Source organism: Aulonocara stuartgranti (genome assembly GCF_965226115.1).
Source record: "Aulonocara stuartgranti genome assembly, chromosome: 2".
NCBI classification, from domain to species: Eukaryota; Metazoa; Chordata; class Actinopteri; order Cichliformes; family Cichlidae; genus Aulonocara; species Aulonocara stuartgranti.
In genome coordinates, this window is record NC_138940.1 from 3,176,371 (window position 1) to 3,193,231 (window position 16,861).

Consider the following 16,861-nt stretch of genomic DNA (forward strand, 5'->3'; position numbering starts at 1 on the left):
CTAAGGGACATGTAACCAAATATTAGCACTGCTGTATGTATATTTTTGACCCAGCAGATGTGATCACTTTTTTCTGTTAACCCATAATAAAGTCATAAAAGAACCAAACTTCATGAATGTTTTTTGTGACAAAGAAGTATCTGTTCCAATCACTCTATCAGAGAAAAATTAGAGTTTTAGAAATAACGGGACACTCGGTAGAGCCATTATATTATATTCTTTACAAGTGTATGTAAACTTTTGACCACAACTGTACATGGACAAACTGGAGTCTCTTAGATAGATATGATACAAACCACGGCAGTGCAGTACCTGTAATACCTACAGCATGCTCTGATGCTGTAATAAAAAATTGTAGTCAATAGTATCGAACGCTGCACTGAGGTCTAGCAGGACAAGCACAGAGATGAGTCCACTGTCAGAGGCCATAAGAAGATCATTTGTAACCTTCACTAAAGCTGTTTCTGTGCTGTGCTGAGCTCTGAAACCTGACTGACCCTGACTCTTCAAGTAAACCTGCCTCTGCAGATGATCAGTAAGCTGTTTTACAACTACTCTAAAGAATTTTTGAGATAACAGGTAGGTTGGAGGTTAGAGAAAGCTGGGTCAAGTGATGGCTTTTTAAGTAACGGTTTAATTACTGCCAGCTTGAAGGCCTGTGATCTACTGTACACTCTCTGTAGGCTTCTCTCGTTAATCTGTGATTGACTCCACTGTAGCTGTCTCTGTGACCTCTGACACCCTCTTTCCTCAGCACCGTACTGGGTGAACAGGAACTTGCATTTCCTGTTATACTAGACTATTCTCCTGCTCCTCATAGTCATACCACTCACAGTCATTAACCAATTCGGAGTGGTCATTAAAGCAGTGTGGGTCTTGTGATTTTGTGGTTAATATTGAGCTCTCAGGGAAGGCATACCTGCACTATGGATGGTCAAGGTCAAGGTGTGTTTGTTTTACTTTTGTGTGTCAACCTCATGTGTGCTGTACATGTGAGAGATAGAAAGAGAGCAAGATTTGTGGCACTGAGAGGAAGAAAACCTAATTAGAGCATTAATTAGGAAGCAAACTGCTTATTAAATAAATCATGTGGTCATTAAGTGATCACATAGCAGCTCCTCTGCATTTCTTCATTCTACCCACATGTTGATATTGAAACTTTAAACTAATTTAACAGTTACACAACTAAGTGTTACAAGACACACTATATTGCCAAAAATATATAATTTTAAGTGGCATCCTGTTTTTAATGTACAGGGTTTAATTTGATGATGGACCACCCTTTGCAGATAAACTACCAGTCAAAGGTTTGGACACCCCAAACCTTTGACTCTTTATTTTACTACTTTCTACATTGAAGCACATACAAATATATGAAGCAAGATATATGGAAATATGTAGCAAAGAAAAAATGATAAATAACTCTAAGTATGTCTTATATTTTAGATTTGCTTTGCTGACAGCGCTGCAAACCCTTGGCCTTCTCTCAATGAGCCTCATATGGTGTAGTCACGATGAAACTGGCTCACATGAGAACCATCCCAGGAAAGCAAGACAATGAGTCACCTCTGGTGCTGCGGATAAATTCATCCTAGTCACCAGCCTCAGAAATCACAAGTTAACAGCAGCTCAGATTAGAGCTCAGATAAATGCCACACAGAGTTTCAGTAGCAGACACATTGCTACATCAACTGTTCAGAGGTGTAAATCAGGCCTTTATGGTCAAATAGCTAAGAAACCATGACTAATGAAAAGCAACAAGCAGAGGAGATTTGTTTGGGCCAAGAATCACAAGGAATGGACATTAAACCAGTGGAAATCTGTGCTTTGGTCTGGTCTTGAGTCCAAATTTGAGATCTTTAGTTCTACCTTTGAAGCATGGAGGAGGAGCTGTGGGGGTGCTTTGCTGGTGACACTGTTGAGGATTTATTTACTTTTACTACTTTTACTATTCAAAAGTGAAGGCAGACTGAACCAGCACGGCTACCAAAGCATTCTACAGCGACATGACAATGTTCGGTATTTAAGAAGGATATGGTACACTGTTAGAAAAAACATCTTAAAAAACAGTAATATTCTGGCAGCTGGGGCACCAAAACAATAACGTAAAATAACAGAAAATAACTTACTCATAAAAATACGGTTATTTCCAGTAATGAAAATACGGTTTGTTGCCCTAATTTTACATGGGATTTTGCCTTTTCCAAGTGCTTTTAAACATTAAATTAGGAACAATTTAATGTGATTAAACAATGAAATTACCTATAAACAAGGTCAATGAATGCAGCAATATGAATCATAATACTTAAATGTACAGTTAACAGTTGGTTTAAATAACAATGGATTGCATTCATATAGCGCTTTACGAGACCCTCAAAGTGCTTTACAATTCCCCTCTGACCATCACCAGTAGGTGGCAGGTGAAGTGTCTCGCCCAAGGACACAATGACCGAGACTGTCCAAGCTGGGGCTCAAACCGACAACCTTCTGATTACAAGGCGAACTGCCAACTCTTGAGCCACGATCGCCCTAAGTAACAATAACAGTAATTATTATTTGATGTGAAAAAAAGTTTATAAGAATCATTTTATATATTTTTCCATAGCATTACATTTGAATTTAACAGTTCAATCTTTCAAATAACAGACAGATATTTGTGAGATCATGATACATTTGTGAATGTATTTCAATCTAAATATGCATATGTACAGACAGATACATTTAAAAAACAAGTAAATTATGTTTTATTACATTTACAGTGATTTTACGTTAATTTACATTTGAAATGTGAAATCAGTCTATTTATGTGAATTTAATGATGTTCTAGAAGAACAGAACTGTAAAATACTTTTATATTAGGATTTTTTTTTACAGTGCAGTGTATAAAAGCTTCAACATTTTGGAAAAGCTTTCCACAAGGTTTAGAAATGTGTTTATGGGAATTTTTGACCATTCTTCCACAAGTGGATTTGCAAGGCTGGACAAGAATGCCTGGCTCGCAGTCTCCCAAAGGTGTTCTGTTGGGTTGAGGTCAGGACTCTGTTCGGGCCAGTCAAGTTCTTCCACACTCATGTCTTCATGGATCTTGCTTTGTCCACTGGTCACCATCTCCTCCATTGTTCAGGGTTTGGCTATGTGAGATGATTGCTTGTTTGTATATTGAAGAGGTTCGTTATCGTTTGGCTGACACCCATTTTAAGTTTGTTGAAATCTGGGGCCCTTTTCTCAATCACATTAATGGGAATTCAAGATAAACTTTAACCCATTTGACTGCACTTTGTGTTTGTGTGAAACTGCACTTCTGCCGGACCCTGAGTCCTTCCTGGACATGTTTCCCACATCTTCTGGTCTTGGTGAACTCTCTGTTGCCCTCCCTAACCTCACACAGAAGATCATCTTCTTTGGACAATGGTGTTTCTTTTGAACTTTTGATTTGTACTGGCTAACTGGTGTATTTTTATTTATTTCTTTTTATTTTTCCTTTTCTTTCCTGTTTTTCTGTTTGGGGTTTTTTGTTGTTGTGTGTTTGGCTTCTGTTTTTTCTTCTTTTTTTTCTGTGCTTAAATGTTATTGTTTTTGAATCTTGTGTCCTTTGTCTGGTGTGACGTTATGTAACTTTGAACTTAAAATCTTATAAATAAACATTAAAAAAAAAAAAAGAAACGATGTTGCTTGTCTTTGCTTTTCCCCCCACCACCCTGACAAAAATGCTACCAGCCAGTTGTGGATGCTGGGGTGTTATTGTGGAATACTTAAAAAAGGAGCTGAGCCAAAAGTCAAAATGCCTGCTGTGATAATGGCCTATTGCTTCCTATTTGACACAGAGTAAAAGAAATAGAAAATTAAAAGTTGTATTGACACATACCTATGTTGTTGTTGTTGTTGTTTAGGTTACCATGAGTCTTCACAAAGACACTCAGTCTGAGCAGATGGAGATAAAAGCAACATTTATATAGCACTGCTTATTACAGTAAAGGACTGAAGCAATTAATCGAGTAACTTGAATGGTTACATCTTAAAAGATTTTGATGAACATTTTTTGCTTTGAAGATTTGTTTGTCTCTATAGCACTCAAAACTCCTCAAACATGAAGTTTGAGAATATCTGTATATATTAACCCTCAGCTGAACAAATAGCTGAACAAACAAAAATACTGAGGCTAGTAAAAGGTACAGCTGCTGTATTTCCTGGGGAGAGGAGAGATTAACTTCACTCGGTGATGGAGCAAGAAGTAAAACAGGACAGGAGAGGAAGACTGCTCAGTGGTATTTGATAAGCTGGAAATTTAATGCTTACACGTAATGTCCTAATTTTTAAATCTGACATTGTACAGAATGTGAAGCTGTGTTTTTTTTTTCATGTTGTGAAACATCCTTCAAAACAAACTGTATTGAAGGTTGCATGAAAATACAGGTCAGGTGAGTGTGGGATAAATAGGTTAGCTTTCCTTTAAATTTATAGTAAAACACTGTTGGCTTGGTGCTGGGTGGTTGTGGTGTTCATGGTCAGAGTTAGGTTAGAGTGGCACAGCTTCATTTAAACTTTGGATTCAAGCTGATGATGATGAGATTCTTTTATTAGATTCCACCATTATGGCAACTGGATACTGGCTAGTATAAATACAATATGAGCACTTTAGTGCCAGTGTGGGAAAGCCAAGATATCCCATAAAACATCTGCTTACATCTTGTTGAATTCAGCTGTGCAAATCCACAAAGACCAGTGAACTTCAGAGGAGCGTAAGCACAGGCTTGCTGGTCACAGCTGGCCTGTGTGCAAAGAAAATCGACTTCAGCTCTCAATAGAAATTTTTGTTTGTTGTCATTTTGTTTATTTTGTGCTGAGTCAGCACAACCGAGCTTCCCCCACCTGCTGAATTCCACTCCGACTATACTAATTCTTCTGTTTAGGTGAGGAGACAGTATTAGTATTCCCATGTACTAATATTGTGTTATCATTCTATAAATAATGACAATATTCATAAGATATTAATAATTAATGATAATATTATTTCTCTCATATTCCTTCGTTCTGTTGTTTCTGTCCTTTCCAAATGCCCGCTGTGCAGGACACTGAAACTTGTGTTTTGTTGTTCTGTGTCGCCATCTTGTGGATGGAAAGGTGATTTAAACTCGTAATCTGACCAAGCAAACTTTATTTCCTGGTTTGATGGAGAAGTTTTGGTGAAGAAGAGGCTCAAAGTAAAGACACACTGAAGAAATGGACTTCAGTCACTGAATTTTGAAACATTTTTTAATCTACCACTAAAATATAATTTGAACTCTTCGATGGTTTAATGGTGATGTCATTACAACAGACTAATAAGTTATTTTTATTTCTTCTTTTTCCTATTAAAAAGTTTCCTTTAGACCTGTTACAAGTTTGGTTTAGGGCATCAACACCCTTAAGGCAATACTCACAGTTTCAGCAACCTTTCCTTTAATCTGCACTGCAACAAATTTCAAACCCTGTCAGCTTGGTTTAAGTTGGTCATTGTGAAGGTCTGATGATTGATTACTTCATTACTCTGATTATACATCTCTCACAGAGTCTGGAGCAATGTTATAGGACCATCATATCAGAGGAGATCAGGGGATCCGACTTGAAACTGAAAACATTTTATAGTTTCGATTTTAGGGTGGAGAAACCACACCCATCTACCAGGTTCCCAAGTGGCACATTGGGGGGCAGGGGAGCAGCCTTCAGATATGAGGACCAGGTTAAATATACCCAAATACCAAAAATAAGCAGTCCTGGACAAACATGGATTGCTCTTTGGCCAGGCCTGTTAGCCTGGAGTTACAAGTCAAACCTTGGGAAGCAGCAAGGTGTACTGGCTTTTGGCAGAAGAACTGGAGTCCTGTCTGGACAATGATGACACTCAGACCAGCATCCTGGTTTTAGTCCCAGGATGACCTAATTTAGTTAGTGAACTGTTGCTGTCAGATAGATGTAGTGAATCACAACTTCCTAGTTAATACCCATTAACTACATTTATTTGGAAACACTGGTGTCAGTTGGATGATGAGAAGGGAACTGACCATTGGAACTGACTTAGCTTCACAAAAACGGGTCAACGTTGTAGCAGTCATAACAGTTGCTAACTATAAATAAAATAAATAATTATAAATGTGTGTTTGCACAGTGATTTCAGTTCATCCTCTCACCGGACTCAGCTGTCAAACGTTGATAATTCCACCATCAATTCAACCAAACATTTGGCAGATCTGTACACCGATGAAAGGTGGCGGTAATGCGGGCGGAAACCCGTACAGTACCCACTAGGTGGCGGTAAATTACTTACAATTGGTTTGCCACCCGCCATTAAGGGCCATAGAAGAAGAAGCAGCAGCAACAGAAGAAGAAGAACCATAGCAACGAGTAAATATCCATGGCGGTCACAACTGTAGTCAAGTGCGATCCAGAGTTCTTCTATTTATTTCTCATGCTTACTGTCGTTACTGTAAACACAACAGAGAGCGACTTTAATACGACGGCTTTTGATGCCTACAATCTTATTTATAATGTTACTGAGAGTTATCCGCGTACACAGCCTCCAGCGTCCGAGAGCACGACCACAGCTCCGAGCTACAGCACCGAGATGCCGAACCTACCGGCCGTGCCCCTGCCAGTCTCCGGGCACCTACCCACTCCTCTCACCAGTGGTAACCTGTCGCTGTGATTTAACCCCAGTTTCTACCCCAGTCCCCCCGTTTTTAGCACATGTTCACTGTTTTTCTTTGTCCACCAAAATAGCTTTTAGGTAATTCAGTTTGCCAGCTACTTTCAGAGATGTGGACACATTCAAATTAAACCCATACCCATTGTACCCATTGTACAACTGTGGCTAGGATATCTGTTCTCTCGGAGGTAGTAAGGAAAATGTTAAATGAAGATATTTTAACGTGGCGTTTGATCTGACCTTGTGGTATTTTATGTTTTTCATTCGGATAGATAAAAACCTGGGATGCTCATTAATGCCAGGTATATACAGACTCTTCGTTTAAGGAGAGCGTGCACATGCGCTGACACACAGACCTGTGTATGAATAATACGACTGCTCTGACATTACTTTTTTGTGTTTCTTTATTTTTAATAAGATCCATTCTGAACTCCAAAGTAGTTAAATTTATTTTGAAATAATATTCTGACATGTTACCTCTTCCCAAAACGTTTTACCCTCCTTTACAGTGATCCTTTAACCTCTCTGCATTTAGTACATATTTTCTAAATAATTATTGAACTTGTCAGAAGCCAAGTCCCAGTTGTTCACAGTTAGTCAGAGTAAGAGCTCCAGTTGAAGCTCCTTCCTGATCCTCTCCTGTGATATCAGTTTTATTTATTTTTATTTATGTGTTTAGCATGAATTAAAATTTGATCAGATAGGGTGTGGACAAAATGAACTACATTATGCTTAAAAGTTTTCCTAATATGTTGCCTCTTGTGTTTATTAATGGCTTGAACATTAAACCCACATTTGTACCATTTGTAATGTACTGAATGCATTAAGACTGTTCGTCATCTAGAAAATATGAACTATCTGACCTGTGTGTGTTTGTGTGTGTGTCAGCTGACAGGTTATGTCCCTGCGATGAGCAGATGGATGTATGTGACATCAACTGCTGTTGTGACAGAGTGTGTAGTGGGGATGTGCCTCTGTTCACCAGTTGCTCTTATCCCACTGTGAGGTATGTAGAAGTCCAGCTGAAAATCTTCTCTTTTTCTACTAATGGGCTGCAGTGTCAGTTCACAAGAATAGATTTTTCTCCTCTTGGCTCTGTGCGGTATAATAAATAGATTTTGTTAGAATGTTTTTATGTGCCAGTGTGTGGTATTGCTGTATTTTATATTTAAAAACAGTGGTTGGTGCAAACAGGAGCAAAGTAAGCATTTCTTTAAGTTTCAGCTTGTTAAACAAGTGGTTTAATAAAGGACGCTTATTGGCTTTGTGGTGGCTTTGATCGTGTGTGTTGCTGTCGTCCATGCTAGAAAAACATCACTCCACCTGAGTTCACTGAGGAAAATGTTGGCTGCTTTGGCCAAATTGTAAAAAACAGTTTACATGCACACATGCCCTCAAATATTAAATAGTCCAAACACATCCAATTTTAGCCCTGCTTTCTTTCCATAGCCTAATGCACTTCCTTTAATAGGACTAAAAAACCACTCAATTAAAACAACTGTTTGTTAGTGAGGGTTAACTTCAGCTACAGAAAAACTCATAAATGTGACTTATAGAAGAACCATTAATCCCCCAAACTGACCATCAACCTAACAGTTTAAGACTTTTAAGAAATGTTATTACTGAGTGAAAACATTCAGCGGTTTGTATGCTTGTTGTCCTACTGATGGACAGCTGACTGTGGAAATGTTCATGCACACTGCACTGACCTGATCAAAGCAACAGTAAACAAATGGCAACACTTGGTCTTCTCTTGCTAAAAGATGAAATCCATAAAAATGTTTCCCAGTAGAGCAAACAATTCAGCAAAACATCTGCATTTGTCTGCATGTCCATAGCAATAAGCTCCTTCTTTGTCTTTCATCACTTTGCAGTGGCAGCAAGCAGATGTGCAGCCATGATGTGGCATTGTATTCTTTAAGGAGAGCAGCAGACGGTTATTCAGAGCTGCAATCATCTGTTCAGAAGGAGACCAACTACGACATCTTCTGCATCGAGTCACAAAACCGTAAGTCAGCAAATGGGCTTTTATGGAGTGTTAGAGTAAACGCTTCAAGAAACCATTTGCACATAAGTTTGGTAAAGTTAAAAAAGGCAAATTTAACAGTGTGTTATTTACAATATTATGTATAATAGCTTCCTTAATGACTATCTGAGCTGGTTTCTTTTTTTCTGCAGGAGTTGATGGACTGTCATATCCCTCTCCCGCTCTGCCAACTGACAGCAACTTTGTGTCGCTCTTTAAACAATTCACCAGCTATATTTTCGGTTTAGAGAAAGTTAACCAGGCGTCCTCTGTAAACCTCCAGACCTCGGGCGGATACCAGGTGAGCCTCTGTTTGAAAGGAGTCACTGCTTATAGCTCATGTAGTATCAGTAAGTGTACGTTTGTCCACATCGAATCAGTCAGTGACTTTTTTATTCTTAGATAGTCCATGAGTACTTTAACATATGAAGGTATGTTTAGTCCACAACCTGTGAGGAACTTGTTTTCAAAGAAACTCAGTAAGAACACTCAGTGCACTCCTTCATAGGTGAGTCTGAACTTGCCATTTTCCTGTCTGTTCATTCTCTGCTGATGCTTTGGCTTTTCAGTATGGGGATGTGATCGTGACGGCAGGGGCGGCTGAACAGAGAGAGATCTTGCAACTGCCAGCTCCCGGTGTCACTGCTGATTGTGTGGATAACAGTCCTGCAGGTAATGCCTTTGTACTTGTAAATTATAGAAAGTAAAATGTATTCATTATTATGACATCATCACTTTTAACTATGAGTAGCGGTGTTTCCACTGACCGCTGTAGATTTACCTGGACACTTGTAAAGAGAGGGGGAATTTGTTTTTTCTGCAGCCTGTAAACTCACCACTTGATGTCACTCAATCCTATCCAGAGTCCTTTAATGTTGTAAACATTTGCAATTTGCAAACTACTCCCCATGTGGTAGTGAAACTGAAGCAGGTAATGCAAACTGGAAATGGAGGCTGTTTGCCTTTAAAATAAAAAGTTGCTCCTTTTAAATGTTGGGGAGACCAAAAGTACAATATCTGTACTGATGTTGACTGACCAAGTGTAAAGAATGAAATGAGGCCATGTCATTGCTGCAGAATTATCAACCTAGAGAATTCAAAGACAACCCAAAAATCAAAGTGAAAAAGTAATGTGGCAAAAATTTCATTGCAGCATTTAAGAATATTACTCAGAAGCTGGCATCGCCCGCATGTGTTTTTATGCATGCCTGACAACGTCGGGGCGTGCTTGTAATGAAACAGTGGTTGGTGTCCTAGGGGATCTCCTTCCAGATCTTATGGGCCTCACTGAGCTCCTGCACAGTCTGAGGTAAAACCTGGCCGTATGGGATGGACTGAAACATGAAGTAAAAAACAGGACTTACTGTATCAGCATAGGGTGTGACAGTGGGGCCAAAGATTTCATCCTGGATTAAATCTTTCTCTACAATCAGGACGCCCTTGCCTCGTCTGTAGAGGTCTGTGCATCAATCCATTGATGTGCCTATGCAGACCATCACTGACCCACCACCAAACCAGTCGTGCTGAACGATGTTACAGGCAGTATAATGTTCTCCAAAGCTTCTTTCATATCTATCACATGTGCCCAGCATAAACCTGTTCTACTGTGTGTAAAGCACTGGGCACCAGTGGTAGACCTGCCAATTCTGGTATTCTATGGCAACTCCCAGTCAGGATACATGGCAGTGAGTGCAGATCCACTAGAGGACGTTGGGTCCCCAGGCCGCCGGAGACATAAAAACCTTCTGGTAATGGCTCATATTGACATACCGTCCTGTGGAGCTGGACTACTTGGGCAACCTCTGCAAGGTCCAGCCCAGTCACAAAACATGAGGAGGGAAAAGCTGCCAGAGGCCTCCACATAAAAAACCCACACCTGTTTGTCTCATTGTTGTCTTTAAGTGCACCTGTAATTTCAGCAGCAGCTCTCTGCTCCTTAACTGAACAGATCACTATCCCATCTGGTTTAATTGACTAGATGCCATAATCTGCTTAAAACGTGTTACTTTCATTTTTTGGAGCTTTGTGATATTTAACCGCTCCCTTGTCAAAAGGCGTCACCACAGTGGGTAGCTCTTTGGCAGAGATGCAACCTCAAATGGGATTTGTGTCTCTGGCAGAAAAATGAATGTGTTAACCACTACACTATGTAGCCATTCTCTTTCTCATCCCAGTCTCCTTAAAAAAGTGTCGGTCTTTACTTGTGCCCAGAGTTTGCATATTTACTGTCACTTTCTTATTGAACAGCAGTTCCTTTGTTGACATCCTGTAAAGCTTTATGAAAAGGATGAGAGGCTTTTTCATCAGTATGAATGAGGTTGTTTTAGCTTTCCTGGTTTGATTTGCAGCTTTCCTGAAGGATCAAAGCAGTCGGTGCTCCCGTCGCGTGGTCCTGGATCAGGACTGCGGCCATCTGCCAGCCCTCAGCATGGATAGCTACACTGACACCCAGCTGTTTAGTGTGAGTCTCACATTTACTGAGCTACACACTGGTTGGCTCTTAAAAATCCACTCTTTAATACAGTGTATTGTTGAAGTGAAGTTCACTTTATGCCCAGGAATTATAATGTCATTGAATTTGAATTGCAACTAATGAACAGCATGCACACCTGTTTTGTGTTCCTTAACTATATATAGTTTAAATATAGATCATTAATTAAAAGGTTTAAAGTGAAATGTTTTGTGCTTGACAGGATATGAGCACAGATGCAGCAGTAAGTATCCTGACCTTTCTCTATTTGTTTAACTCAGAAACAGTTAGTATGTTTATCAGAGTTAAACATACTAACTAATTATCAGTTAACTGATAAATTAAAAAAAATCCAAGTTAACAAGACGAGGTCACAGACTCTTAAATGTGTTCATTAAAAACAGTGTAGATGTTATAAACAGTTAATCTGACAAAACAGACGACCTGTATACATTAGCTTTGTGAATTTGTAATAATTTTCTCAAAGATATTTTTATTAAATTGAAGCAACGGAAAAAAAAAGAGATACACACAGAATTCCCATATGGAAAAGATATAAATCTTATAAAGTTTGTATCTGTCTTGTGTGAAACTTGTATGAAAAGCATACAAGAGTGAAAACACATATATGATCCCCTGAAAAATCATATAATGAAACTTGTATGTTTTGGATACTTACTAAAAAAATATATGAAAGTAATAAGAAAGTGGCCACTTTCATGAGTAAATCATGTAAGTTTTTACTATTTCTTTTCCATATGAGTCATTACATGGCAAGCAAGTAGATTTCACAATGGTTGTTTGAGCTGACATAATACAACACAGATTAATGACGCATTCACGTATCTTTAATTGCTTGTGTCAGTGGCTCTGAGTTTTAAACATTTGTGTTTGTGTACATATGTATTTGCAAGATTAGTTGATTAAGCAAACAAAGTCGTTTTTAGCTGTAGAAAGATTCTCTGTGATGTGAAGATTTATATTCCTTTGTACTTTTTGACACTACCATTGCACCTAATTTCCCGCTGTTTCCATTAAAGCTACAGTCATGGTATAAAATATACCCTATGCAACTTCTAAGACTACAGATTGACATTATAAAAAACTTTACCAAGTTTAAAATTAGGTAAATACAATATAAGATGAATTCCATGATCTGAAACATGTGACAAATAATAAATGTAACAATTTTTTTCATAACACTGTAGCTCTTGAATTTCTGTGAGCATTGCAGGTTCTGACCTTGCGGTGAATTTGCTGGGGCATCCAGTTCTGGGAAAATTGGAAAGTATCTTGAATGTTTCCTCCTGTGACAAATATTTCAATTTTCGATTGTTTTGCAATGGCCTTCATAACACGTCCCAGAATGATTTTTTTCTCCTTATCATCGTGTTAACAATCAGCTTAATCCTCTGGACGAGCAAAATGTCTTCATTTTTGTTAAATACATAATCAATACGGTATAATATGTAAAGTTTATTTATTTTAACCATGACTGTACACCCCTAAATTTGGTTTTGATGCCCACTAAAATCCTTTAATGCACCAACTCAGTAATATTAATATAAAACCTGGCTCAGATAAACTCATGGTGGTTTGTAATGCATAAAATAACCAGGTGATAAAATCTATGTTCAGAATCTTCCCATGCCAAACACCTTTAGGTGGACCAGGACATTTAGTAAGACACAGACAGCTTCTCCTGATTGTGTCTCCTTTGATGTTGCTACATGTTGTAAGTTGCACAACACGCACAAACAAACTTGAGGTTAAGTGCTGCAATGCAGTAACAGGAACAGTGGCACAACTTTCTGCTCAGTTCCTAAAGAGCAACTAGCAATCACTTATTTTCACATTAACATTCAGAACCCATTGTGTTTTAGATGACTATTTACTGAGTAGTATTTGCAGCATGCTGTGCTGTTTAAAACTGTCATCATGTTAGACAGCCGCTGGCGCATTGTGTATTGTAGTGCAGTAGTTTCAATGTGTCAGAAGTTCAGAAACACAGTTAAATGAAGACTGATATGAGTCCCTGCTGTTGCTGGAGGTTGTTCCTGTGGTGGTGTCTTCAGTCATCCTACAGTCTGCAGATCACACTCAGACTGAGCTGAAGGTCACAGGTGGAGGAAACATCAGTCCTGTTCTCATCAACCCCACCCTCTGTGGTAATGTGGTGCTGAAGGTGGGTCACACACACTGGAGTTTATTTCTCACTTCCAGCATGAAGAAATGGTTGACACACATATTTGACATCCATTAGCATACAATGTTGACTGAGTTACATAACATAGTATAATAAATATAGCATAAATATATTATACAGTGAAACATCCTGTAATGTTGTTAATTCGTGACATTTAGTTAGTTTTTTTAATTAGACCTGTAGTTCCACTGAGTCATCCAGCTGTGGAAAATATCACACCTATCTGTGTTGACGTCTTTGCTGTGCTCTCCACAAACACAGGAGATTTTTTTTCTGAAAAGTAAAGTCTACACATGTGACCACATTACACTCTGGTTTAAAATTGTGTGCAATAGTCAGAAATATCCTCTTCCTGTTTTCTCTTTTCTGGATGATGATGATCACGAGTCCGTGTAGCCAGCCTCTGTCAGTGCGCCCCAGGGCGGCTGTGGCTACAACGTAGCTGCCATCACCAGTGTGTGAAAGTGTGTGTGAACGGGTGGATGACTGGTTGTGTAAAGCGCTTTGGGGTCCTTAGGGACTAGTAAATACAGGCCATTTACTCCACACAAACACACAGGCACGCAGTCATTTCAGAGAGATGCAAAAGTCTGGACATAGGCATCCAGACATGCCTGTGTTGTCAGTTATCTTTGGAGGTGGGACGTGAAAGTACATTGAGGCAATTCAAACACAATCAACTTTCCAAAAGGGAAACATCTTATGCTTTTCCAGTGACGTGCACCTAATTGTATTTCCATGTCTGGTGCCATTCCCTTACATCTAAATGAAGCAATCTAAGAAATACTAAGTCTTTATTTGTTAACCACCCCAACACTTCTCCCTATTTAAAAGTTATATGCAAAAATAAGTTAATTGAAAGTGTGTAATTAGAAAATTATGTCTCCTCAGGTTCTCTATGTGATAAAGTACAACCCACAGGGTAAGATAGAAAATGCAACGGTGTCTGTGGTGCTTGGATTTGTAACTGAAGCTGTGCTGCATTTGGAACAGGAGTTTCAGGTCACGTACATCCAGGTAGTATATTCAAACAAACCTATGTATGTGTAATGGTTTATTTTTTTGGAACAATCTGTCACAAATGTTTTAGCCCCTCACAAAAGCTGGCTAAAATATCCTTATTTAAGTAGCGTGTGGGTGAGGCTGCTTTGCCAGAATTGTGGACACGAGGTGATGATGTTAAGGATAAAAGTGGGATGTTTGAGTTTACCTGTACATATCCTAATTATCTGAAACTTTGAGCATTTTAATGTGAACATTCACCACTGTACGTGACAGTAAATAAGGGAAGCAGAACAGGTTCAACACAGCTTGTAGTTGTATTACTTTGACTTCAAAACTATGATTGCCAGCTTGTCTTCTGTCTCTGTGTTGTGTACTTCCACAGCAATTCACTGGTAGAGATCAAATCAGGTGCTGTTAGAATGAGGGGATTTGTTGGTTTCACAGATTTGTTCGTTTTAATTGCTCTACATTTCTTCCTTCTGAGAAAGACTGCAAGAAGTGTTTAGTAATTTAGGAAAACATGTTACTCCTTGACCATTCACTAAATCTGAGTAACGCTCTGTGTTTTGTGTCTCCTAAACAGGCAGATGGGGGGGACGTGAATGTCCACTACAGCGGAAATCCAGGTTATGTGGTCGGCCTGCCGCTTGTGTCTGGAACAAGAACAGCCGAATATCCTTTACCTGGATAAAGGACAGATTTCCCTCATTGTTGTACTACTGCAAGCCCATTTCTGTTAGCGTAAAAACAAATAAATAAGATTACAATTTTTTGGTTAAAAAAGTTTTATAATAAAAGATTAAAACTATAAGTAAAAATCAATTTTTTGAAATATTAATGGGAAAATTTTAAGTATGAAAATTTGCTGCCAGATTTCAGACTGGCTTGTGGTTCAGAGTTTCTAAAGGAAGAGCTTTTAGCTCCGTTTAGGTTCAGGAGACAGACACTTTCTCTACTTTTAAGATAAAGAGAGATACAAAATATAGGCACGTGCTAGTTGAAAACTTTCCCAGGACAGTTCTCCATCATTTCCCAGGCGTTTATGTGCCACTACTGCATGTCATAACTTTTGTTTTCTCTCTCCTGTGTCTTTCTTTTTAAAAATTTGTTCAGCGTCCATGGTCTCTCCATGCTCTTTACTATCAACCCCTAACTAGCCGTGGCAGAGTATGATTTTGTTGGAACTTTCTGTTAAAAGAGGGTTCTTCCTTCCCGCTATCACCGAGGCTGCCCGTAGGGCATCATCTGATCGTGTACTGTTGCTGGCTCCTTAGCTGTGTGAAACACAGAGACAATTGTTGTTGTAAACTGAAGCTCTATAAATTAAACTGAATTTCAGTGGTTGATGAAAGACGTGTAATGTTTTGATGTTCTCTAAGAACCAGGATTTGTCCATAACATTCCTCTCCACTGGGATTGTCAGAAGCATTGACCTCAGAGACACTCTGTCTCTGCTCCTCAGCACTGAGGACCAGGACTGTCTGCAGGGTCCACATCAGCGCTCACCTGTCCTCTTTGGTCACGACTCTGTGTCTGGCTGCCTGTTAAGGCACATCATCCTCACATTTTATTCATCACACTTAATGTAACAAACGCTGTTTTTTCTTTAAAATTTCTGATGGCAACGTTTTTCGATCCTGCAGGTTGGAAGATGGTGTAAATTGCACTATTGTCTCGCAAGAGCTTCTAGGAATTTTGAGAGGATTTAACTATCCTTATTATGTGGCTTCCTTTGGAAACTCCCGCCTGGACAATCTCCTGGACTGGGTGCAGATCAAGACCAACTTCAATCCCACAGTGAGTGAGGTCAAACAAGGGGCACAGTATCTTACGATGATCACTGTCATTGCACTGAGTGATGAGTCAGATGATCTAAATTGAGGTCTGAGGTCTTAAACAGAAGTGAATTCACTGTCATGTTTCTGACTTGCAGGAAGCTCCAAGTTGCAGCATCCCATTGTCACTGCACTTAGAAATTAAATGGACCAATTACGGATCCTTCGTGAATCCTCAAGCACAGATTGTGAGCATCAAAGAAGTAATTCAGAGCAACACCAGCAGTTTGGTAAGACATCATTTCTGTCGGAGCATTGATAGCAGAAAACTGCAAGCAGAGAGAATCATTTGTACTGTGTGTATTCTCATACAGACCCTGTTGTCCAGAGGCAGCAGTGTCCTTCCAATCAGAAGCTCAGTGGCCTTCATCCCAGTATCTGCTGCTGCTCTTCCTGGTTACAGGGCCACACCTACCATCAATGCCAAACTGCCCTTTGACTTCTTCTTCCCTTTTGTTTGATCCAACTGCAGCTTTCACTTATTTAAGCTTCCCCATAAACACTGGTACAGTGTGTGGTCATCACTAGTACTGTTATTGGACCATCAGTCTGCAACTGTGTATTGTGTGAATAATGTACATCTGAGTTTTCCCTTTTTTATAATAAAATTTAATACATGGTTTCACATTCGTTTCTC

General features: G+C 39.2%; 1 protein-coding gene across 1 annotated transcript; it reads left to right on the forward strand.

The window, feature by feature from the left end:
* Positions 1 to 6,349: 6,349 nt before the first annotated feature.
* Positions 6,350 to 16,851, forward strand: LOC309712743 (tectonic-1-like). Its single transcript, XM_082543801.1, has 14 exons — positions 6,350 to 6,665; positions 7,571 to 7,688; positions 8,557 to 8,690; positions 8,861 to 9,009; positions 9,278 to 9,380; positions 11,057 to 11,169; positions 11,402 to 11,422; positions 13,229 to 13,363; positions 14,276 to 14,401; positions 14,973 to 15,061; positions 15,801 to 15,938; positions 16,033 to 16,186; positions 16,323 to 16,454; positions 16,539 to 16,851. Exons 1-14 carry the CDS (start codon positions 6,392 to 6,394, stop codon positions 16,683 to 16,685), a joined length of 1,833 nt encoding a protein of 610 aa, XP_082399927.1. The 5' UTR covers positions 6,350 to 6,391; the 3' UTR covers positions 16,686 to 16,851.
* The last annotated feature ends 10 nt before the right edge of the window (positions 16,852 to 16,861 follow it).

Bases quoted from the DNA above. Each gene is read 5' to 3' on its own strand.
- LOC309712743 (XM_082543801.1), top strand. From the start codon at position 6,392: ATGGCGGTCACAACTGTAGTCAAGTGCGATCCAGAGTTCTTCTATTTA. The intron at 9,010-9,277 runs GTGAGCCTCTGT...TTGGCTTTTCAG, and splicing joins AGACCTCGGGCGGATACCAG to TATGGGGATGTGATCGTGAC. The intron at 9,381-11,056 runs GTAATGCCTTTG...TTTGATTTGCAG, and splicing joins TGTGGATAACAGTCCTGCAG to CTTTCCTGAAGGATCAAAGC.